Below are 18,803 nucleotides of genomic sequence, written 5' to 3' on the forward strand. Positions count from 1 at the left end.
TGCTGAAATATTTAGGCATCTGCTATTAATTTCAGTGAGAATATGCTGTCTGGCTCACATTTGATTACAAACTGTACTGAACTTCAGGGTGAACACAATTTCTGTGGGTCCATCTCCATGCAGAAGAGAATAGAATATTTCTACTTCTTAAATAGAAATATCTGTACCAGTTCTATTTTTCCAAAGATCCCCCTTTTAATCTACCTTTTGCTGTGCATCTTAAACTTCGATCACAGAGCATAATATTGTGAAATATTAACTCCATTTACCATTACTTACCAGTTGTGTAAATTAATAATATTGACTTCCATACGATTTCCATAAATATTAAAATGCACACAAATAAAATACTAAATATTCTTACCTGATGGAAATTTGTAAGTGAGATATTCCCTGAATTTAGAAAAGCAATCAAACCATTTTCTATAAAAGCTGCAGGATGGAATGAGAGTGTTTAGACTTTGTCAAAGGCTTTTTGCAATCTGCTTTTTAGACAAACAATTTGGTCAATTGAATTTGTCATATACTGTGCTGTCAATGAACAACTCTGATGATGTTTCTTCCACACACAGATTTTTTTTCATTTCTCAGAATCATATTGAATTTGGTTCCCACTAACCAGTGCTGTCCCTGAGCATCTAGATCTGATCTGCAGCAGGATCCACCCAAGGAAACACTCCATACAGGTCATCATGCATGACAGAGGACATCACACCACGAGAAAACACACAAGCAGCAGCATTACATACCTGCAGATGGGTATTGCAGGCACCAGTTGCTTTGTCCAGGATGGAGGTACCAACAAAATTGATTCTGGGGCTGAGTTTCTCCTGTCCTCCTGCTCGCAAGGCCCGTGGAAGTCAACAGTCTGAAAGACGTGGCATGGAATGCCATTTTTGTGGGAAGGCATTGATGAAGGGTCGGGGCTGGTTTTCCAGATTTTCGTGGGAACACCACAGGAAGGATCCGTAGGAAGGCTGTTCATAGCATCCATGGAAAGAGGAGCGCTGGGCACCTGCGTGTAAGTAACTGCAGAGTTGTCTTCTCTCAAGGGGACGCGAGGACAGGGTTGTGGAGAGGGGGTCCTTGACTGTCGTGGAGAAGTGGAAGGCAGCTGAGTACTGTAGAGCTCAGTGCAAGAATACCTCCGTTTTGCACCTGGTGACGAAGACCTTGAGTTGGGACAGGGTGATGGTGACTGTCGTCCCAAGCAGGTTTCCTCCGTGATGCTTGTTCGTGGTGACATTATTGGAGAGGTTCTAGGAGAATAATGAGTATGGATGTTTTGAAACTGTGGACAAAGGTCATCACTAGGACCATTATTTGGTGAAACACATGGTGATGTGCAAGGAGATACATTTGTCTCTGAAATGAAACTTGCAGAGGAGCCGCTACTAGCTGGGCTCAAACACAGTGGTTCTCTGTAGCACTCAAAGCCAGGGACAGGCAGAGTAACCCTTGGGCTAGTGGTAGCTGAGTTTGACTGATGTTCTACCAAAAGAACATCTGTGTCTCTGCTGCGGAAGGGACCCCCTGAATGAATCAGTTCATGATATGGAGTAATTTCAATCCTAGGGCTCGGAGCAGAGGCCCCTGCAGCGTTGGCAGGGTGTGTAGGTGTTGTCCCTATGCTATCTGGCTGTCCATATCTGCCCATGGGATCTGCAGAAAGGCTAGAAAAAGGCAGGGGGCATGGCTTGAGGCCACAGTCCAGGACATCATGAGCGTATGTAACTCCAGAGGGTGGGCTGTTGGTTTTATGTGGAGTCGGTTCTTCTGGAAAAAGAAGGGTCTCTTTAAGACTATAATTATTACAGAAGCTGAGCAATCATGGATTAAAAAAAAAAGCGCATATTTATAAAACGGTTGCCATCTGATATTAGGTAAATATTTGTTTAATTCTTTTGAACTGCAATTAATGCTTGTGAAAAGTACCGGATTAAGAGCCGGGGAAGCCCAAGTGCTCAGAGCAGATGCAGTGTGGACAGGAGCACTGCAAACACCTCCAAGCGCCCGGCCGGGCTCCCTCCGCCTGAGCCCCGAGCTACAGGGACCACCTGGAAGGGTCGGCGACGCATCGGCCTCTCTGCCCATTTAAATGCTGTCCTTCCTACTCTTTCTGCTAAATACCCCCCTGAGCACCGATTTGGGTGTTGCGATTTTGGTCAGCTTTCGTCAACTAGGAGCTGGACCGAGACCATCACATCACAACACCGCTTCCAAATAGGTCTACATGAAACCAAAAAGTTGAGGAGTAGCTTCTGGTGAAAGGAGAAAAACCTTTCTCACACAGCAAAGTCCAACCAAAAACCAAAGCTTAGCTCAAGCTCTTAAATTAAAAAGTCAGTTCTGTGTGATGGTTTGTTTGGCTGTGTATCATGTCACCAAGTTTTGGGGACAGGTTTCACATGAGAGAAGACCAGATGATCAGAAAACACATTCGCAAATATTTGTTAGAAAAGAAAGAGATAGAAAGGATCCAGTCCCATAGTTACAGGCAATCACTTTCCAATTTCAAATCAAGGAACATTTTGCCTGAAGAATTATTATAAAATACACATTAACAGATAAGTGTTCAGTGCAACCATCTCTCCTGCTTCAAAAAATCCTCAATTTTCATAGATTGTCAGCCTCGCAAACTGTCCCCAGGCTGCAGAGTACAAGGATGCTTCTGGGCAATACAGAATCCCCACCGGCACCGCTGAGCCCAGTTCTGGTCTGGTCCCAGCAGCATCCGCAAGAGCGGAGTCAGCCCAAGTATCCCCAAGACAGAACCCTTGATCTGTAGCAGCTCCTGCAGCTTCCCCAAGCTTGGGAGCTTAATAATATTTGTCATTAAACAAAAGCATGCAAAATATTATCAGGATTTCTATATGTTTTTAAAGGTCTCAATGTATCCAGCAAGAAATATCTGAAACAGCTGGAGATTAATTCACGCTATGTGCACACTTTGGGCACAGATCAGTATGTGTCATACGCAAAGAAGGTTTCATGTAAGTATTTAAATAGCCATTCCAGCATTTTCTCCAACTCCTACATTACATGAGGCAGCATTTTCCATAAGCAAATAATATTGTACGTAAAGCCAGGTAGGAGCTGACTGCACTTTCTGCAAAAGTAGAAGAAGATTGTAGTGAAACTTTTGCATTCGGAGAGATTGTGACTTAATTTCTGGGTTGCTGTTCTTTTTCAGTTTTAAATGCTTCTTAGTGTGCCAGCAAAATCCTCCACTGATTTTTGACTGCTAGTTTTTGTGCACAATGTTTTGCCCAACCTGGAGAAAACTCCACAAAAATAAAACATGTAGCAGGAACTGCTGAGCTTTCATGTTTAGCAGAAAACCCCAACCAGCCAACCAAAGAAACCAGCACACAGAAAATCGATGTGATGGGATGAGAGATGACCGGGAGAGTCTAGTTTGCAACTTTCTTAAGGTTTCCTCTGGCTTTTAATCCCAGCACACAACTGTTTCGGGGATGGGAAAACAGCAACGAGTAACTGAGTTTTCAGCCGAATGTATTTTTAGCATTGTTGATCTCAGAGCTTTGGCACTCACAGGATTAGTGCGTCATTCATATCACTGACACATCAAGCCTAGATATTGACGCTACAATTCATTCACTTTGACTAAAACGCATCACTCCTTCATGCCCAACAGAGCAACACACCCCTCCGCAGTCACACCAAACATCGCTCTGCTTTCAGGAGGATCACTCCCATTCGAATCGACGCAAGGGAACAGAATCAGCCCCAAACAGAGCAAGGCTTGACGCAGGATTCCTGCAGTGACCAGCAATTGCAGAAAAGCTCCCCAGGTTGAACAGCTTCACATCAAGGAACAGGTGACCGCTTCAGTTCCCCATTCAACACGCCTACAGTAAAAGCTGCTCTCACCATACACGTTCAACCACGTTATCCGTGCCAGATACACAAACAGGTAAAGAATTAGAACTCCTCACAACACACATTGAACAGCAAAGCTAATGTGTGTACATTTGTGTTGAGGAGTATGGAAAAAGCAAACATATATTTGCATGTGCATATATAACTTTTAAAGTCTTCTGAATAACAAACACACACCACTACCCACACTTTCTGCCCATTAAAACTGGGCTTTAGATAACTTCAATATTCTTTGCTTCTTCCTGAAATATTGTGGTTAAATGAGCACCTGGTATTCACCCTCCGAGAGGATCCGTGTTCCAGATATTCAGAGCAATGTTTACGCACAACAACAAGCTGCTACCTGCCCTTGCCTTCCCACAGCACTTTCGCAGAGTGCTCCTCCGCAGCGCTCTCCGGGCTCTGCAAACCGGGATTGCTCACCCAGCCAGCGAGGCCGGCGCCTTTTGCCAAGCAGACAACACCCACAGCCTTCCATGGAGCAAAAATATTTAGCTTCCCCCCACACATGGCAAATTATCAATACAGCAGGCAGCAGCACTGGAATGTGGGCAAGACTGCAGACAAGAAAACGTCGGCTGGTTTGCAGAGCGCCTGGGGAGCCGCGCCGGGCAGAGATGCCCGGAGTCTGAGGCTGACGGCCCTGACTCATCGGCACGGCTTCGTCAGGAGCCGGCCTGGGGGCTCTGGGGAGACCTGACCAAGTCCCAGCCCTGCATGTCTTTGGAGGTACAATGAAATCACTGTCCCAAGTTCTATTGCCCACATGGCTGTGATGTCATGGTCTGTCACCATGGAAATGCTGGTGATGCTACGACGCAAGGTTCTGACCTCACCAGGGGAGGGAAAAGGGGTGGTTGGGTGAAGCAGTGAGTGCTGCTCTCTGGAAGTAAATGGCTCTTCCATTGAAATCAGGAGAAATTCCGCTTTTTGTTTCAGTAGGATGGGACTGGCTACTCCACTCCCAGACAACTTGGCTAAGGCAGGCTGAGGGTTTGGAATTTGCTCGAGGAAGGGGCAGACCCAAGCCAACATCCCAGCTTCCCCATGTGAGCACCACCAGAGCTGGATTTTGTAAATAACACTGAGCTCCTGCCTCTGAGGGGGAGGACAGGTTATTCCCCGGCAGCTTTCTCTCTGCATTTGTAGACACCAGAGGGAACAGGGAGCAGTCCAGGACACGAGAATGGCTCCAGGCGATGGGCCCAGCAATAGCCATGCTCCTGCCTGAGCTGCAAAGGTGAGCTTGGTTACGGTGGCAGGAGCCGAGGACAGCAAACCCCATGCTGCCGGCCCTCTGCCACACTGCAGATGACAAGGAGCAGCCCAGCCAGCCACCCACCAGCTTGGCTTCCCAAAGTGGTGAGAGGCCATTGCACCCCCTTACAAGCAAATAATTATGTAAGAGATCAGCCTAGCAAAGGTGTTTTTCAAGAACTGAAGCAGCTTTGAAACCTTTGTGCAGATGCCCCAAAGGTGCAACGTTGTGCCACCTTCAAGGGTTCCCCTGTTTCTGCACATCCTATCATATCCCAGAACACAGACCAAAATAGTTCTGTAAAGCACTGTCCTCTCCCCTGCTTTTCTGATGGACATAAGCCGCATAACAGCTTCAGCACAGCTCCTCTGACACCCCTTTGCACTGGCAGTCACAGCACTTCCCCACCTCCATTCAGGCACTTCCCAGCCTGAGGTTTTGCTGGTGAATCATCCTCTGATTCAGTACCAGGAGATCCTTCTTGTTTGACAGGGGGTTAAAAGAAAGTGAGCTTCACACCCAGACCACACAGGCACCTCCTCACGTTCTCAGCTTTACTGTCAGCAAACAGCTTACTCACTCCCCTGCATCACCCAAATCCCACAGCTAGGGAAGTCCTACCTCCAAACCACCTCCAAGCTGCCAGCTCTTACTGTCCTCTTTATTCCATAGTCTTTACCCACTTACTAGTTCACAAGACCATCTCTCCTCTTCCTACAATACAGGATGGAAGCAAAGCTCTGTGTCCTACCATGCTGTAGATAAACAGCAAACGTGTGGACAGCCTGAGGAACACTGCAGGCAGCTCCACCTGGGCAGCCTCCCCAGGTGGGTTCCATCAGGCCTGCCCTGAGTGCTGATAAGCAAGGGCAATTAAAACACAGGTGAAAAAGATCAAGGTATTTAAGTTTCAAAGGACTTAACCCTTGATTTTAAAAACTTCTTTCCACACACCTCTGAAAGGCAAAAAGGAAACCCCACAGCAGGTCCTGCTGTGCTCCAGAGGTTTCCCAAGCCAGAGGGACGTACACCAGCGCGTGTGCACACATGGCCGTGCAAGGGCTCACCCTCCGCTGTTCTTTAAACAAGGCACTGACTTCAAAGCTGTTCAGTCAGCCAAATGTGACCTTGCCAATTAGCATGAAATTAGGGAATAACACATCACCCCAGCAACTGCATTCCATGATGTGTTTATACAAACCATCATCTAGGAAAAGCTAAAGATAGTCGCATGTGGGACACGGCAGCCAAGGGAGGGCAGAGGGAGAAGTTGGGTTTTGACCTCACATCCGTTTGCTGCAGCGCAGCTCCTGGGATTAAACAGAGTTCCTTCTTTGTATGAGAGTACTGGGTTTTTTTAGTTAATTTGCTTATTGTAATTTGAAGGGGCCAGTCCAGAGCTTTTTCTTTTTTTTTTTTTTTTTTTGCATTTTTCAAAAGCCGAGCTGTCTGTTATTTACACTGGCTTCTTGGAAGCTCACAGTGAAAGTCGGTTTCCTGAGTGAGATCTGGTATTCTCTGCTACACGGGCATATTTGTTTCCTCCCTGCAGGGCTGCCGCTGAACACTGCCTCCTGTGTTACTGAGCCAGTCACCAGCACCGAGCTGCAAGCTTGTGGTTCGGGGTTTTTTGCTTTGTTGGGGTTTTTTGTTTGTTTGCTTTTGTGTTCAGTTGTTTTTTTGTTGTGTTGGGTTTGTTTTTTTCCTTTTAATAGTTTCGTATTGGGGAGAAAAAGATGGAACAAGGCAAATTATACGCAGCTTGACACCTACAAGACGTGGCAATGTCCCTGGGAGCCTGTCAAGCATTTAGAGGAATATTAATATTTATAAATGCTCCCTGCTTTCCCTCTATTATACATACATAGACCCTGTAGATTCATCTCACCAGGTGCAATGCAAGAGTCTGCTGTGCTACAGCAACAGCTTGAGCCTACGAAAAACTACTCCTTCCAATATCCATTCTCACCTGTTGCCTTAAGGCAGGATTTTATCTGGAACCTTATTTAAAGATGGATTTTGTTTGGATTTTAAGTTTCAAAACACACCTCAGAGGCATCAGTCCACAGAGGGGTTAACCTCAAATACTAAAAATTATGCGGAAGCTTTACCTATCAGTGGATCATCACACAGTGAACACAGAACAAAAGTACATTAAGTGAGTTGCTGAAGCAGAGCACTTGTCTGGCTTTTCAGTATTTTGTCTCTCATAGTGGCCAACAACAGATATTACGGAATAATACACAAAGCAGCTATCCAAATTCACTCATCTGGGAGTAGGAGCTAGTTCAAATGCTCATTGACTTTCTGTCAGTCTTCTCTATTGAGAAGCAAAGATATTCAGTACTTTTCAAGTTTGAAATAAGCTAAAACTTGGAATACCATGAGCTATACCTCCACATGTGCCTCTCAAGGGAATGCACCTAACACACTTGTTTAAAAGGAGACAGAAAACATCTTCAATGCCCAAGTGAAATCAGAACTTCAACCTAACAGCCCAGGATACCCACTTTCACAAACTTCCAAAAACCTGCTGGGTTCAGTCTGCTGAAGGCAGGTGTTTCTAGTTTACAAATTACGAGAAGATGATAGCTAATTGAAGGCACATGGAAAATGGCACTTTGTATAGCACTCCTGCTTTTAGACATGGTTGGCTTAGAGAGGAATATGTAATATTAATAATATTGACCGGAGAATTTTATTTACCCTTTTTTCCCCTGTTGCCTCAGGCACACATAAGCACTACTGAATGCCAGCCACTGGCAGTAAGGATATTTCTGTCATTTCCATAGAAACAAGTTGTGATATAGATCCTACTTTCAAAACACAGGCTTGGGTGGCTACTGTCACATCCCAACCTTTTAAAAAATTGCTTATCAGAAATAGACTTGAATCCAAATCCATTCCTAGAGTCCAAAATTTACATTTGTTCCCTTAAAAAAAAATCACTTTAGCATGTTTACAGAGGTTTGTTGTTATAGGACTTGTGGTGAGCGGTGGGTGGAGCCGGCCAGAGGAAACCAGAGTGTCTTTCAAACAGGCTCCGAATGCAGGAACCAGACTGAAGTGCTGGGATCCGCACACACTCCCATGGCTTTGGTTCCATTTTGAATTCTTCACTGAAAAGGACTTGTCTTCCCAGCGACAGCTCAGACAAGGCCAGAATCACACATGAACAAGGAGCATCATTTACCACTGGCATGTGGGTAAAGCCCTTTCTCAAAATCTGAACATTTTCTGTTCTCGTGTAAACACACTTTAATCTTTTGCACGTTAAAGGTCACAGATGTATACTGAATTGCTTACAGACTCTAGCTGGTGCCTTTTCAAAGCGAGGGAGAATGTTCTCCAGATTACAATGCTAGTATATACGGTTGTGATCTTTTTTTCTTTATGCTAATGATTTCCATCTTGGGAACAAACAAAATTACGACTAATTATGGTTTCCAGTCCTTCAAACGTGGAGAAAGCAGGCTCAAGAAGGAAGTTACTTCTACTACAAGCGTACAGTGCTCTGCATCTATGCGGTTTGAAGACTAAACTTTCTAACCCCCACCTACGTATCATTATATTCTGTGGAACTTCCACTTAAGGCTTCACAACAGTACTCTCTACTTGTGACAGCATCTGAAGCTTTCACTGAGATTTAATGTATTTTAATTCAAATCACTGACCTCTCCCCATCATGGATTTATTTTAGCATGGTTTGGTCACCATTAAACCTTGAAAGAAAATTCAGCTTTGTGCATTTGATGACATTAACCATCCTCACCCAGCTTTGATGCTGGTGCACGTCTGTCCATTTTGCTAATGATACCGTGATTCAGGCCTAATAGGTCTCCCTCCTTCTCCAGCACTGTCCCCTAGGAACACATCATCTCTCTTCAAATGCCCTAGAGAAATGCCACCTGTCAACTCTGCAGAATCAAAACACCTGTATCTTAGAAACAATATCCCAGCAATTATTTCCTCTGGGTCCTGTCTCTCTTGGCTTTCTCTGTTTTACACAAATCTGTATTTTATGGGATAGGAAGCATCCATTTCTAGTATCATCAACTGATTGAACTATAATTTAGAAAGTTGGGGAACACTTGTCATAATGTTTTTAGTATCGCAGACTTGCATAAACTCAGGAAAGTAAGAGAACAAACTGCCTTGGTTTTGTTTTGGTTTGGTTTTTAACCTGACTTAAGCTTACGGTGTTTGGACTCAACTGGAAACTGAATCTCCCCAGCTCCTTACTATCCCAGCAAGGTCATCCATGGTCACTCATCACAGGTAACTAACTCCACAAGGCTCCTAGACCCGGTGCTCAAGCCTTTTTGAGTTTCAAGAACACCCTCTACCATCATGACAATGGTCACAAAGTGACCAACATGGGATGAGCTCCCCAGCTTCATCTTTCACAGCTCTGCTCTGATACTCAGGTACATAACTTCATAAATAATAGCAAGGTCCACAGCCACTTTTAGATACTTCATCACCAGACGGGGACCAGGCCATTTGCCGCCAGTGACAGTGATCATTCGCAAGCACCTGCTGGCTAAAACACCACCGCAAAACTCAAAAAAAACCCGTCTCTGAGCACAGTCCGTCAAGCAGCACATCGCTCGGCATCCATCGCTCGGCATCCATCGCCTCGCCGGGCCCGGGCAGCCCGACCGGGGCACACGCCCAACCGCAGAGCCAGCCAGGAGCCCGGCGGGGCTGGCCCGGGCAGGGCAGGGACTCGGCAGCACCCCGGGCCCCCACCGCTCTCCGCGGGGCAGCCGGAGGCCACCCGGCCCGGCCCCCGGAGCCGCTCGGTCCGGTAGAGGCGGCCCCGCCGCCCCGTCGGGGCGCGGCCCCGGCTGTTCTTGCGGCGGCTCCTCACCAACCTTCGATCGGCTTCAAGTAGTCGTAGTCGAAGAGGATGGAGAAGTCAAACTCCTCCTGCGGGCTGCCCGCCCGGGCCGGGCCGGAGCCATGCCCGGGGTCCCCCTCCTGCGGGTCGGGCTCCGGAGCCGGGGCGCTCATCGCGGCCAGAGCCCGCCTGGCAGCGGCGGGGCGGGACGGGCGGTTCGCCCGGGACTGGCCGGCTGCCGAGTGGAGCCCGAAGTGCGATAACCGCCGAGAAACTCGTAGGTATCCTTCCAAGTGCAAGTGGAGAGGAGTTAAGAGACGAAAAAAAAAAAGGGGGGGGAGAAAAGGAAAAAAAACAAGCAAAAAGATCTTCCGGGGGTCGCTGAGGCGGGCACGGCTGCCCCCGGACGGCGGGGGATGCGGGCGGCGAAGCCCCGGCGGCGACACACGAGGGGACCGGCCGGACGAGCGGTGGCAGCTTCCTGCTCCGAGCAGCCACCTGCCGCCGGGGCCGCCCCCGGGGAGGAGGAGCCCGGCCCGGGCCGCACCGGCCCCGGGGGAGAGGAGCGTTGCGCCGGCGGGGGACGCCTGCGGGGGTCCTGGTGGGAGAGTGGAGGAGAGAGGCCTGAGGAGGGGGAGAGGAAAGGGAAAAGCAGGGCTGAGAGGGAAGCGATGGCCTTGCACAGGGATGGGAGCCTCCGGAAATCCCATTCAGCCCTCATTCGGTGAGCCGTCTCAGCCCTGTTACTCTAGGTTGAGCATGTCTTGCTGTCCTGCACACACCCTCTGCCTTCTCAGAGATCAAGCCCCTTTCTATTCAGATTTCCAGGGTCCCCAGCAGCTCCAAGCAGCCCATGTGCTGTCCATGCCTTCTCTGGGCTTCACGTCTCCCCTACCACATGCTCGTGCCTCTCATCACAGGTTGCTGCTTTCTGAATGTGTTTCCCGCACTCACAGCCCAACCTCTCTGAACTGGAGCACATTTAGAAACATCGAGTCCATCAAGCACAAGGCCTCTGTTCTCCCCCTGCCTTGCTCACAAACAGCGTTTCACGGAATGGGCTCTCGACGTGTTCCCTGCTGACCACATGGCCAGCGCTGCCAGCCAGGTACCCTCGGCCACCTTCGCCACATTGAGTCTATTCATCAACATCTTCCCTAGGCCCTTCACAGGGTGCTGGTTGCTGCCTCCCAACAGCCTTCTACCCCTCCAACGGTTGCTACAACAACAATGACTACACTTGCGGGTGACTGGAGATCCCAAATCCCTGTGTTTAGAGCATCTGTGGTCAGAAGACTGTTCCTTTGCTTACCTGTTTGTGTGGTCCCCTTTATTAGTGTATGGGTGGCTGTCACTGGGTCTGTGAATTTGAAAAATGCTTTTCGTCTGTAGACAAGGAAGGGAGGCAAAGACAGAGGGACCAAGATAATTTTAAAAGTATTTTGGTGTTTACTTCAACTTGTTTTTATTTGCTAAGCCTGTTAGCGTGACAGCATTAACTACATTACAAACCTGACCCTGAATTACTTGTCTAAGGTCACAGAAAGTCTGTTTCACAGCACACATGAACCAGGAGCTCTATGTTTAGGCTTTATAGCCTCATGTTTATCATTAATACGGCCAGCCAAATAATGACAAATCACCTTCTTACCACACTCTTTTGCTCCATCCTTTGCCAGTCCAGAGGGCAAGAACTCGGGCTTCTCCTGTGCTTTGAAATGACTTTCTACATTGAGGTTCTGAAGAACCCCGGCAATACCAGTAGCTTTGTACCAGCTACTGGGAGGTGTTGGAGGCACCTGTTGGTGAGAAAAAACACTGCACAGCGCTTTGGGCTCTGAAAGGGGAGTAAGGACAACAGGTAAATTCTGTCTATGCGTTTCCTGCTGGAATGCAGTTTAAATGGGGAGGGAAAAGCCATTATTCCATATTCGCAGCCTCTAAGTTAATGAGTGATTTCACTGCAATCACTGCCATACTTTAACTCAGCAGAGACTAAAAGGACAACACTTTTTCTTATTAATGCATAATATACATAACACAATATCTTCCTTGGGCCAAACTATTTGAACTTTCTCCTGCACGTACTGCCAAAACAACCGGGAGTAGCACTTTTCTGGATTTCCACCTGGTCAGCCCACAGCCCTGTGCGCATCTGCACACGCGTGTGTAAGCAGCATGAAAAAGTCGTGGGCTGTGTACATCTCCTCGTGTGCAACACCGTGCTGCCTCTTGACGCGACGTGGCTCCTTGCTCAGGGCAGGGACCACTGAAGCCTGTTTTGATGGGGATCCAGTGGTCACCCTGTGGTTGAATCACAGAATCATAGAATAATTTCAGTTGGAAGAGACCCTGAGGATCATCGAGTCCAACCAATTATCTAAGTCTAGCACTAAGCCATGTCCCTAACAACCTCTTCTAACAGTCTTTTAAACCCCTCCAGGGACGGTGACTCCACCACTGCCCCGGGCAGCCTGTTCCAATGCCCAACAGCCCTTTCCGTGAAGAATTTTTTCCTAATATCCAATCTGAACCTTCTCTGGTGCAACTTGAGGCCATTTCCTCTTGTCCTATCACTTGTTACTTGGGAGAAGAGACCAAGCCCCTCCGTGCTCCAACCTCGTTTCCGGCAGTTGAGCTGGATACCACAGTTAAGATCTACCTCCTCGCCTGCAGAGAGTCTTAATACTACACAAGGCGCTTGCTCTCTGTAGTTCTGTAGAGCCTGGTTCGACCAGAGCCAGGGCTCTGCTGCGGCGGGCACAGATGGGGAAGCCCGTGCAGCCGGTGATTAGTGGTCTTGGCTACCGGCATTCAGAAATGAGGCCAGCCCAGAAAGCTGCAGACAGGGTTGAGTTCTTGCTCTTAGGAACGTGCATGGGGAACACATGCTGCTCTGTCTGAGGGCTTGATTCATTCTCAATTGTTTAAATGCGAAGAAAACATATATTAAATTGGCCTGTTTATATGCATCTGTTCTAAAACGTTGCTTACCGTTTGCTGGAGTGCTAGGCTTTTATCATTGGCCCTTCTATTTAAAATTCATTAGAAAAACCAAATATACTTGCTGATCTTGGCTTAGCACTAAAGAGAGCTGTCATCCTTGCAGCTAACAACACATGGAGCACGATTGGATAGCATCATTTGTTTTAACCACAGAAAGAAAAGACACGAACAATAACATTGGCCTTTTTAAGTAAGATATGGGTGGCTGGCAGGAGAGCATGGGGAAATGACCCCAACTTCTGCTAAATCTTTATCCGACCCTTTATCCTTTATTTCCTATCTCGCCCACAATCCATTAAGCATGGGAATTTTCAAACTTATCCTCAGCTACTCCTTGAGTTAGTAATACTCCCTAAATGGAAAAATGTACATTTTGCTTTCCAAGATGACCATGCTGTTCAAAATAGTTTCACCGCTAATACAAGTAATCATATATTCTGACGCTGGCGAGGAATTCAGGTGACAAGACAGCAATGAGGAAAGTGTTAGGGAAATGTAGGAATTAGCTCAGCTTATGGAATTCAACTCTTTTGCCCAGTGGACAACTTGACAGATGTCAAGGAACAATATACATCAGGTACACAATCCATTGGATTCCCTCTGCTCCCTTCTGCAGCTCACAGGGCACATAAGGACATCAGTCCCATATGACCGCTATGGCATAACGTGTAGGAATAACACTTTCCACAGACTTTGAGTGCACAGAGGTGTGAGTTATAACACTATCCTCTGTGGGCTGTGTTGGAACCTACCAGTGTGTTATTTCAAGCAGAAATGGTGCAAATCCACAAAATATAAATCTGGCCTAAATATTAGAGATGCATGAAACCATTACTAGGTGCAAGCAGCTGCAGAATTCAGCTCAAGTGACAGCTGTAGTTTTTGAAGACCTCCAAGGGCTAAGTATAGTTTAGTTTAGACCCAAAACATGCTCTTGAGCCAACAAAGAGAGTAAAATAGTATACATTGTCTAAGTTTTAGCTGTTATAGCTACATAACTGACAAATGCTGCCCACAGTCTGTCCTTAATAATTAGTGATGAAGAAAAGGCAGGGAAACTACTAGGCTTAAATAGACTAGCTGGTTTTCCTAAATCTCGGTCTTTTTAATATCAGAATCAGTTCCTTTCTACAAGGATCCTCCATTTATTTCTCCTGCTGCCGCTATCAAAGGGCCAACACGGCCACAACCCCTGGCCGTTGGTGACAACTCTGCTTGTGCTCACAGCACCCACATTAGAGATCTGAGAGTCAGCACTAACTCCTATTTTTTTTTCCTCCGTAAAGCTGTTTTCGTGAGCCAAAAAGGTGTTTCAAGAACTTAAGCAAAGTCTGTCCTTGGCAGCATTAACAAAAATTGCAGCCACGTATACTTGCAGCAGCCTCTACAGAGAGTATAACTGGAAAGACATTGTGCTGCCATTTCAGGGAACTGGAGAGTGGAAGGAGTCCTTTTCCACATAGTTGGATCAGTGCTTGCCTTTGGCAGAGCTTTGCTTTAATAAACTTTAAAAGTATGTGAGTACTGGACTACCTAGGTACTAGGGGACGAGGAATCAAAAAACAAAGCTAAGAAGGAGTAGTTTCTACTGTAACACAAACTATACTTTAAAAAATATTTAACATATTTCTCAGTATTTCAATTCACTGCAGATCTAATTTATCATTTGCTATTTTCAGTTTCTGCTTATACCATCCCATTGTATTCCCTGTACCTGTAAACTTCACTAATGCAAGTTTTTGGATGATGCTCTGAGCTGAAGAAAGTTTCAGATGATCTCATAAATATGGTGACAGTGCTAATTATTATGTGTACCACATGACATTTAATTTACACTAGATCTGTAACACTGTAATACCCTCGTATTATTTTTTTACAAGAAAAAGGAGGAAGAGAAATGTAGATTAAAAATGCTGCACATCTATTTAGCAGCTAAAACCCAAAGAAAATTAAAGTCAGTGCTGTCTTAATCTAAGTTTTCTAATGGTGTATGTGGCAGGCATTAGAAATTTAACAGGCAACTAAAACTTGCACATGGACTTAATCCAAGCTCTTTAAAATGAGCTCAGACTGTGAGTGACTAGTTGCTTGGTCTGGAGTGTGGGGAGTGCTATTAGATGGGGGAAATAAAAAAAGAGAGAGGGAGAAATAATCTGGTACTTCCTTTGAGAGGCACACAAGCACACACGCTACTATTCAATTTTGGGGTCAGGTTGAGTCAGAGATATTACCCCCAAATTTCAGGCTTAAAGTGGTTTGGCAAGAAAGGACAATGGAAAAATTTTTCGTATCTCCATGTTCCCGTTAAGTTCTGAAGTCTGCTGTGCAAACCAAAGGAATGCACATATCATAGTTTAAAAAAAAAAATAGATTAAGTCAGTAGTGGAAAAGAAGTTCTAAGATATTATTATCCTTGGCTATTTTCAAAAAATGAATGATGAAACATTTCAGTTAGAATATCTACTGGAATGCTATAAAAGAGTGCTCCAATTATGTCAGTGTCCCATCTGTGAATGCGATTCCTACCCTGTTCGGAAGACTCCGAAATCCTTTGCTGACTGTCAGCCGGTGTAACTGTCCTGCAGGGCTCACAGTTAGAAAGAGGCTTCGTTGACGGACAGAGCAGCAGCAGATATGGGACAACAAGATGTCACAGGGACTCACGGCCAGAAGCACAGCTCAGGGAGCAAAGCTACTGAAGCATCTTTTTGCTGGCAGTGTGTTAAGCTACACAAAGTCTTCATTCCTCATTCTGAGCCTGCTCTAATCATAAAAAGGGACTAGGGCCCAAAATTATTAACACATCATCGTTTACACACCCTACATTAACGAGATTCTTGCACTTTGTCATGGGTGCAGAAATCCTGCCAAAGCCAGAGACTGATCCCAAAAGTGCCGTGTGCTATTAACCCCTGGCAGTTTCATGCAGCTCACTCTTTGTGAAAAGCAGACTGGTGACACAAAGGCAATTCAGTGCCAGGGTCTGCTGCCATCGCCCCTATACCACCAACCCAAGCAAGCATTTCACATAAAGGGAAAATACATGCTGGGTCCCAGGGGCATACTCTTTCTGAAGTATCTCTAGGCTGTGTCATGCAACTGACTGCACTGCTCATCTGGCTATTGTGGTCTCAAGTATTTGATCTGGAAAAAAAAAAGAAAATAAATCAGTGCCTTTCATTTTGCTCTGTGAACAGGGCTCTGAGGAACAGCTACTCTTCCATAGCAATGTAAAGAACCATGAAAACTGCCATCAGAGCTCTGCCTTGTGCTCTGGTACACTGCTACCCTATAGCAGGTGAGACTGGGACCTTGCCAGCACTGAGAAGTGCAAGAAGTTTTCTATCATTCACTTTGCTGCTCTTTGTGCAGCAAAAGAACTTCTCTGGGATGTTGTGAGAGTGACTAAGAGCAGCTGAAGCGCTCAGGAAAGAAGGAGTTTTGTCTGGAGAAAGCTGAGGATACACGAGGCAGGGCAATGGCCTGATCTTAGGGCGGTATAAAGCCACTAAAGACTCTTTCCATTGGCTTGTCCGAGAATTGGAGCTCTCGGATGATCCCCTTTGGGTGTAGGTGTTAACGAGTGTATTTTGGCAGGTGCTTGGGGACCTTGCTACGGCAGGAGAAAACAAATAACCGCTACTAAGAGCCCTTCAAACGAAGCCCTGCGATACCCACCTCATCCGCCCCGACACCCAGCAAATCCCCGGGGCGGCTCTGAGTCAGCTGCTGAGCGGCGGTGCCAGCGCTGGCAGCGGCCGAGCGGAGAGCGGGGGAATCTACAGTGGAGCGAGTCGATGGAAAAGTGTTTCCCTTCTCCACGTCCTGCTCCCTGGGCCGGTAGCCCTATAAAAAATGCGACTCACCTGCGCTTCCCGCCCGGCCCGCGGGGTGCAGCGCCGAGCACCCCGGGGAGCGGGCAGGCTGCCTGGCAGGGGGCTGCAGGGCCCGGGGGGAGCAGCCGGGCCGGCTGGTCCGCGGGTGTTTTACAAGAATCGGGCTGTGAGCAGAGAGGGGTTTCCTAGCGCGGAGCATCCCCCGCTGGTGGCGACGCCGAGAGCTCCAGGCACAGCTGTGCCCGGAGACCCCCTCCCTGTTCGCCAGCATGGCCCAGCGAGATGCCCCCTCCCCTGGCTCCGCGCCGGCACGGCAGAGCCACTGCCGTGCCCGCCGCCTCCTCTGCGTCCCCACGCAGGGCCGCTCCCGGCGCCGCGCCCTTCCCCGGGGCCCACAGCCCCGCTCGCCGCCGCGGGGGAAGGACGGAGAATGCCGTAGCCGCTCCTAGACGGCTGCCCCCCCCGTCTCGGTAGGGCCGGGGCCATAGCAGGGCGATCTCCGCTGCAGAGCGGGACGATGGTTCGGGTCGGAGCGGACCCTCGGGCTGTGCGGAGCGGGCGCGCACCGAGCGCTGGCAGCGGGGCAAACTCCTCCTCTCGCCGCGCTTAACTCTTGCCTCCACCGACACACCGCGGCCGCGGGATGGGAGCGCGGCGGCAGCCCCGAGCCCCCCGGCACGGCTCGTACTGTCCGCCCGCCCGCCGTGCGCACCGACCCCGACGGGAGCCGCGGGCATCCCCGAGGGCAGCGGAGCCACCGGCCCCGGCCCAGCGCTGCCCAGGCTCCACCGGGCCCGCAGGAGCCGTCTGCGCCCCGACCCCCCGGACCTGGCTAGGCGACGGAAGGGTTAAGCGGCCGGGAGGTTAGTCAGCGAGACTCCTGGGGTGATGGCTTGGAAGAGGAGAGTCCCTCTGGCTGAAGTTTAAAGGAGGTTTCTCCAGACAGATTTGTATCGCCTTCGCGGAGCGCTTCAAACCAAACCTAAAGCCAGTCCAGTCCTTTCCCCGAGGGACCTTCTCGTCACGAAACCCTGCCTGCCCGCCCAGCCGAGCTGCCCGCGAGCGGGCTAAACCCGGCGGGATAAACCACCTGGCCCGCGGAGGGACCTACAGAGACCCTCGGGGGAGGGAAACGCACGGGAGGGCACACACAGCACACAGACACACAGCGCAGGAGTAAGACCCTACCTTGATCCATAGACCTCATGATGTGGTGGTAATGTACCAGCCTGCAGGCAGTTTCTCTCTGCATCAGGAATTAAAAAAAAAAAAAAAAAAAAAAAAGAAAAGAAAAGGAAAAAATAGAAAAAAAAAAGGAAAAAGGAAAAAAAAAAGGAGAATGAAAAAAATCTTCTTTAAACCATGTTCAACCAGTGCCGCCCGGACAGAGGGAACCCCTCTTGCTCGCCTCCTCCGTACGTGTTTGGAGGTGCAAAGAGGGATCCGAACTGGGCTGAGCTTGTTCCTGAAGTGAAGTCAGTTCTCTGCTCTGAGATGAGGGTTACTAGAGAGGGAAAGGCCACTTCCTTCCCTGCTCCGAGTGTTTATAGTCTTTGAATGCTGTAAAATAACGGGATTCCCTCACTGTTTCCTCCTGTTTATCCCAGTGCCATGGAAACCCCTGGATCGCCTCCATCTCCCAAACTGAGGGCTTTCCTGCAAACTTCACACTCAGGAATCCATGACGTCTCGCAGCTCTGGGCCAAGGCAGCTCTGCGGCTTTCTCAGTCTGCAGCACAAGCACTTAATTGTTGAGCAGAAAGTTAGAGAGCGAGAAAGAAAGAAATATGGATGATGTTAAAAATCCCAGTGTGTGCTTTTTAAACAAAACTTGCAGGCAGTGCAAAGCCTTTCAAAGCAACGGGGCTTCTGTGCAGAAGTTTTCCTTCTTCCCAGCAGAGACAAGCTCGAACTGCTGCTGCTTTTACCTTTGAATAAATCATTCAGAAAACTGAAG

At 48.0% G+C, this 18,803-nt stretch overlaps 1 protein-coding gene across 4 annotated transcripts in view; it reads right to left on the bottom strand.

The window, feature by feature from the left end:
* NFATC2 (nuclear factor of activated T cells 2) overlaps positions 1-18,374 on the bottom strand; it is a 93,000-nt gene extending 74,626 nt beyond the window's left edge. For 2 of the 4 annotated variants that reach the window (XM_065850138.2, XM_065850139.2), the window contains exons 1-2: positions 10,039-10,500; positions 750-1,776 (exon numbers count right to left, since the gene is read on the bottom strand). In XM_065850138.2, coding sequence (XP_065706210.2) covers positions 750-1,776; positions 10,039-10,177 — 1,166 coding nt within the window. In that variant the 5' untranslated portion in view covers positions 10,178-10,500. Of the gene's footprint in view, positions 1-749; positions 1,777-10,038; positions 10,501-18,034 lie in introns of those variants that run through there. The other 2 variants (XM_071815515.1, XM_071815516.1) reach the window with 2 other exon arrangements.
* Between the last annotated feature and the right edge of the window lie 429 nt (positions 18,375-18,803).

This window comes from Patagioenas fasciata, chromosome 16, assembly GCF_037038585.1.
Source record: "Patagioenas fasciata isolate bPatFas1 chromosome 16, bPatFas1.hap1, whole genome shotgun sequence".
Lineage (NCBI taxonomy): Eukaryota > Metazoa > Chordata > Aves > Columbiformes > Columbidae > Patagioenas > Patagioenas fasciata.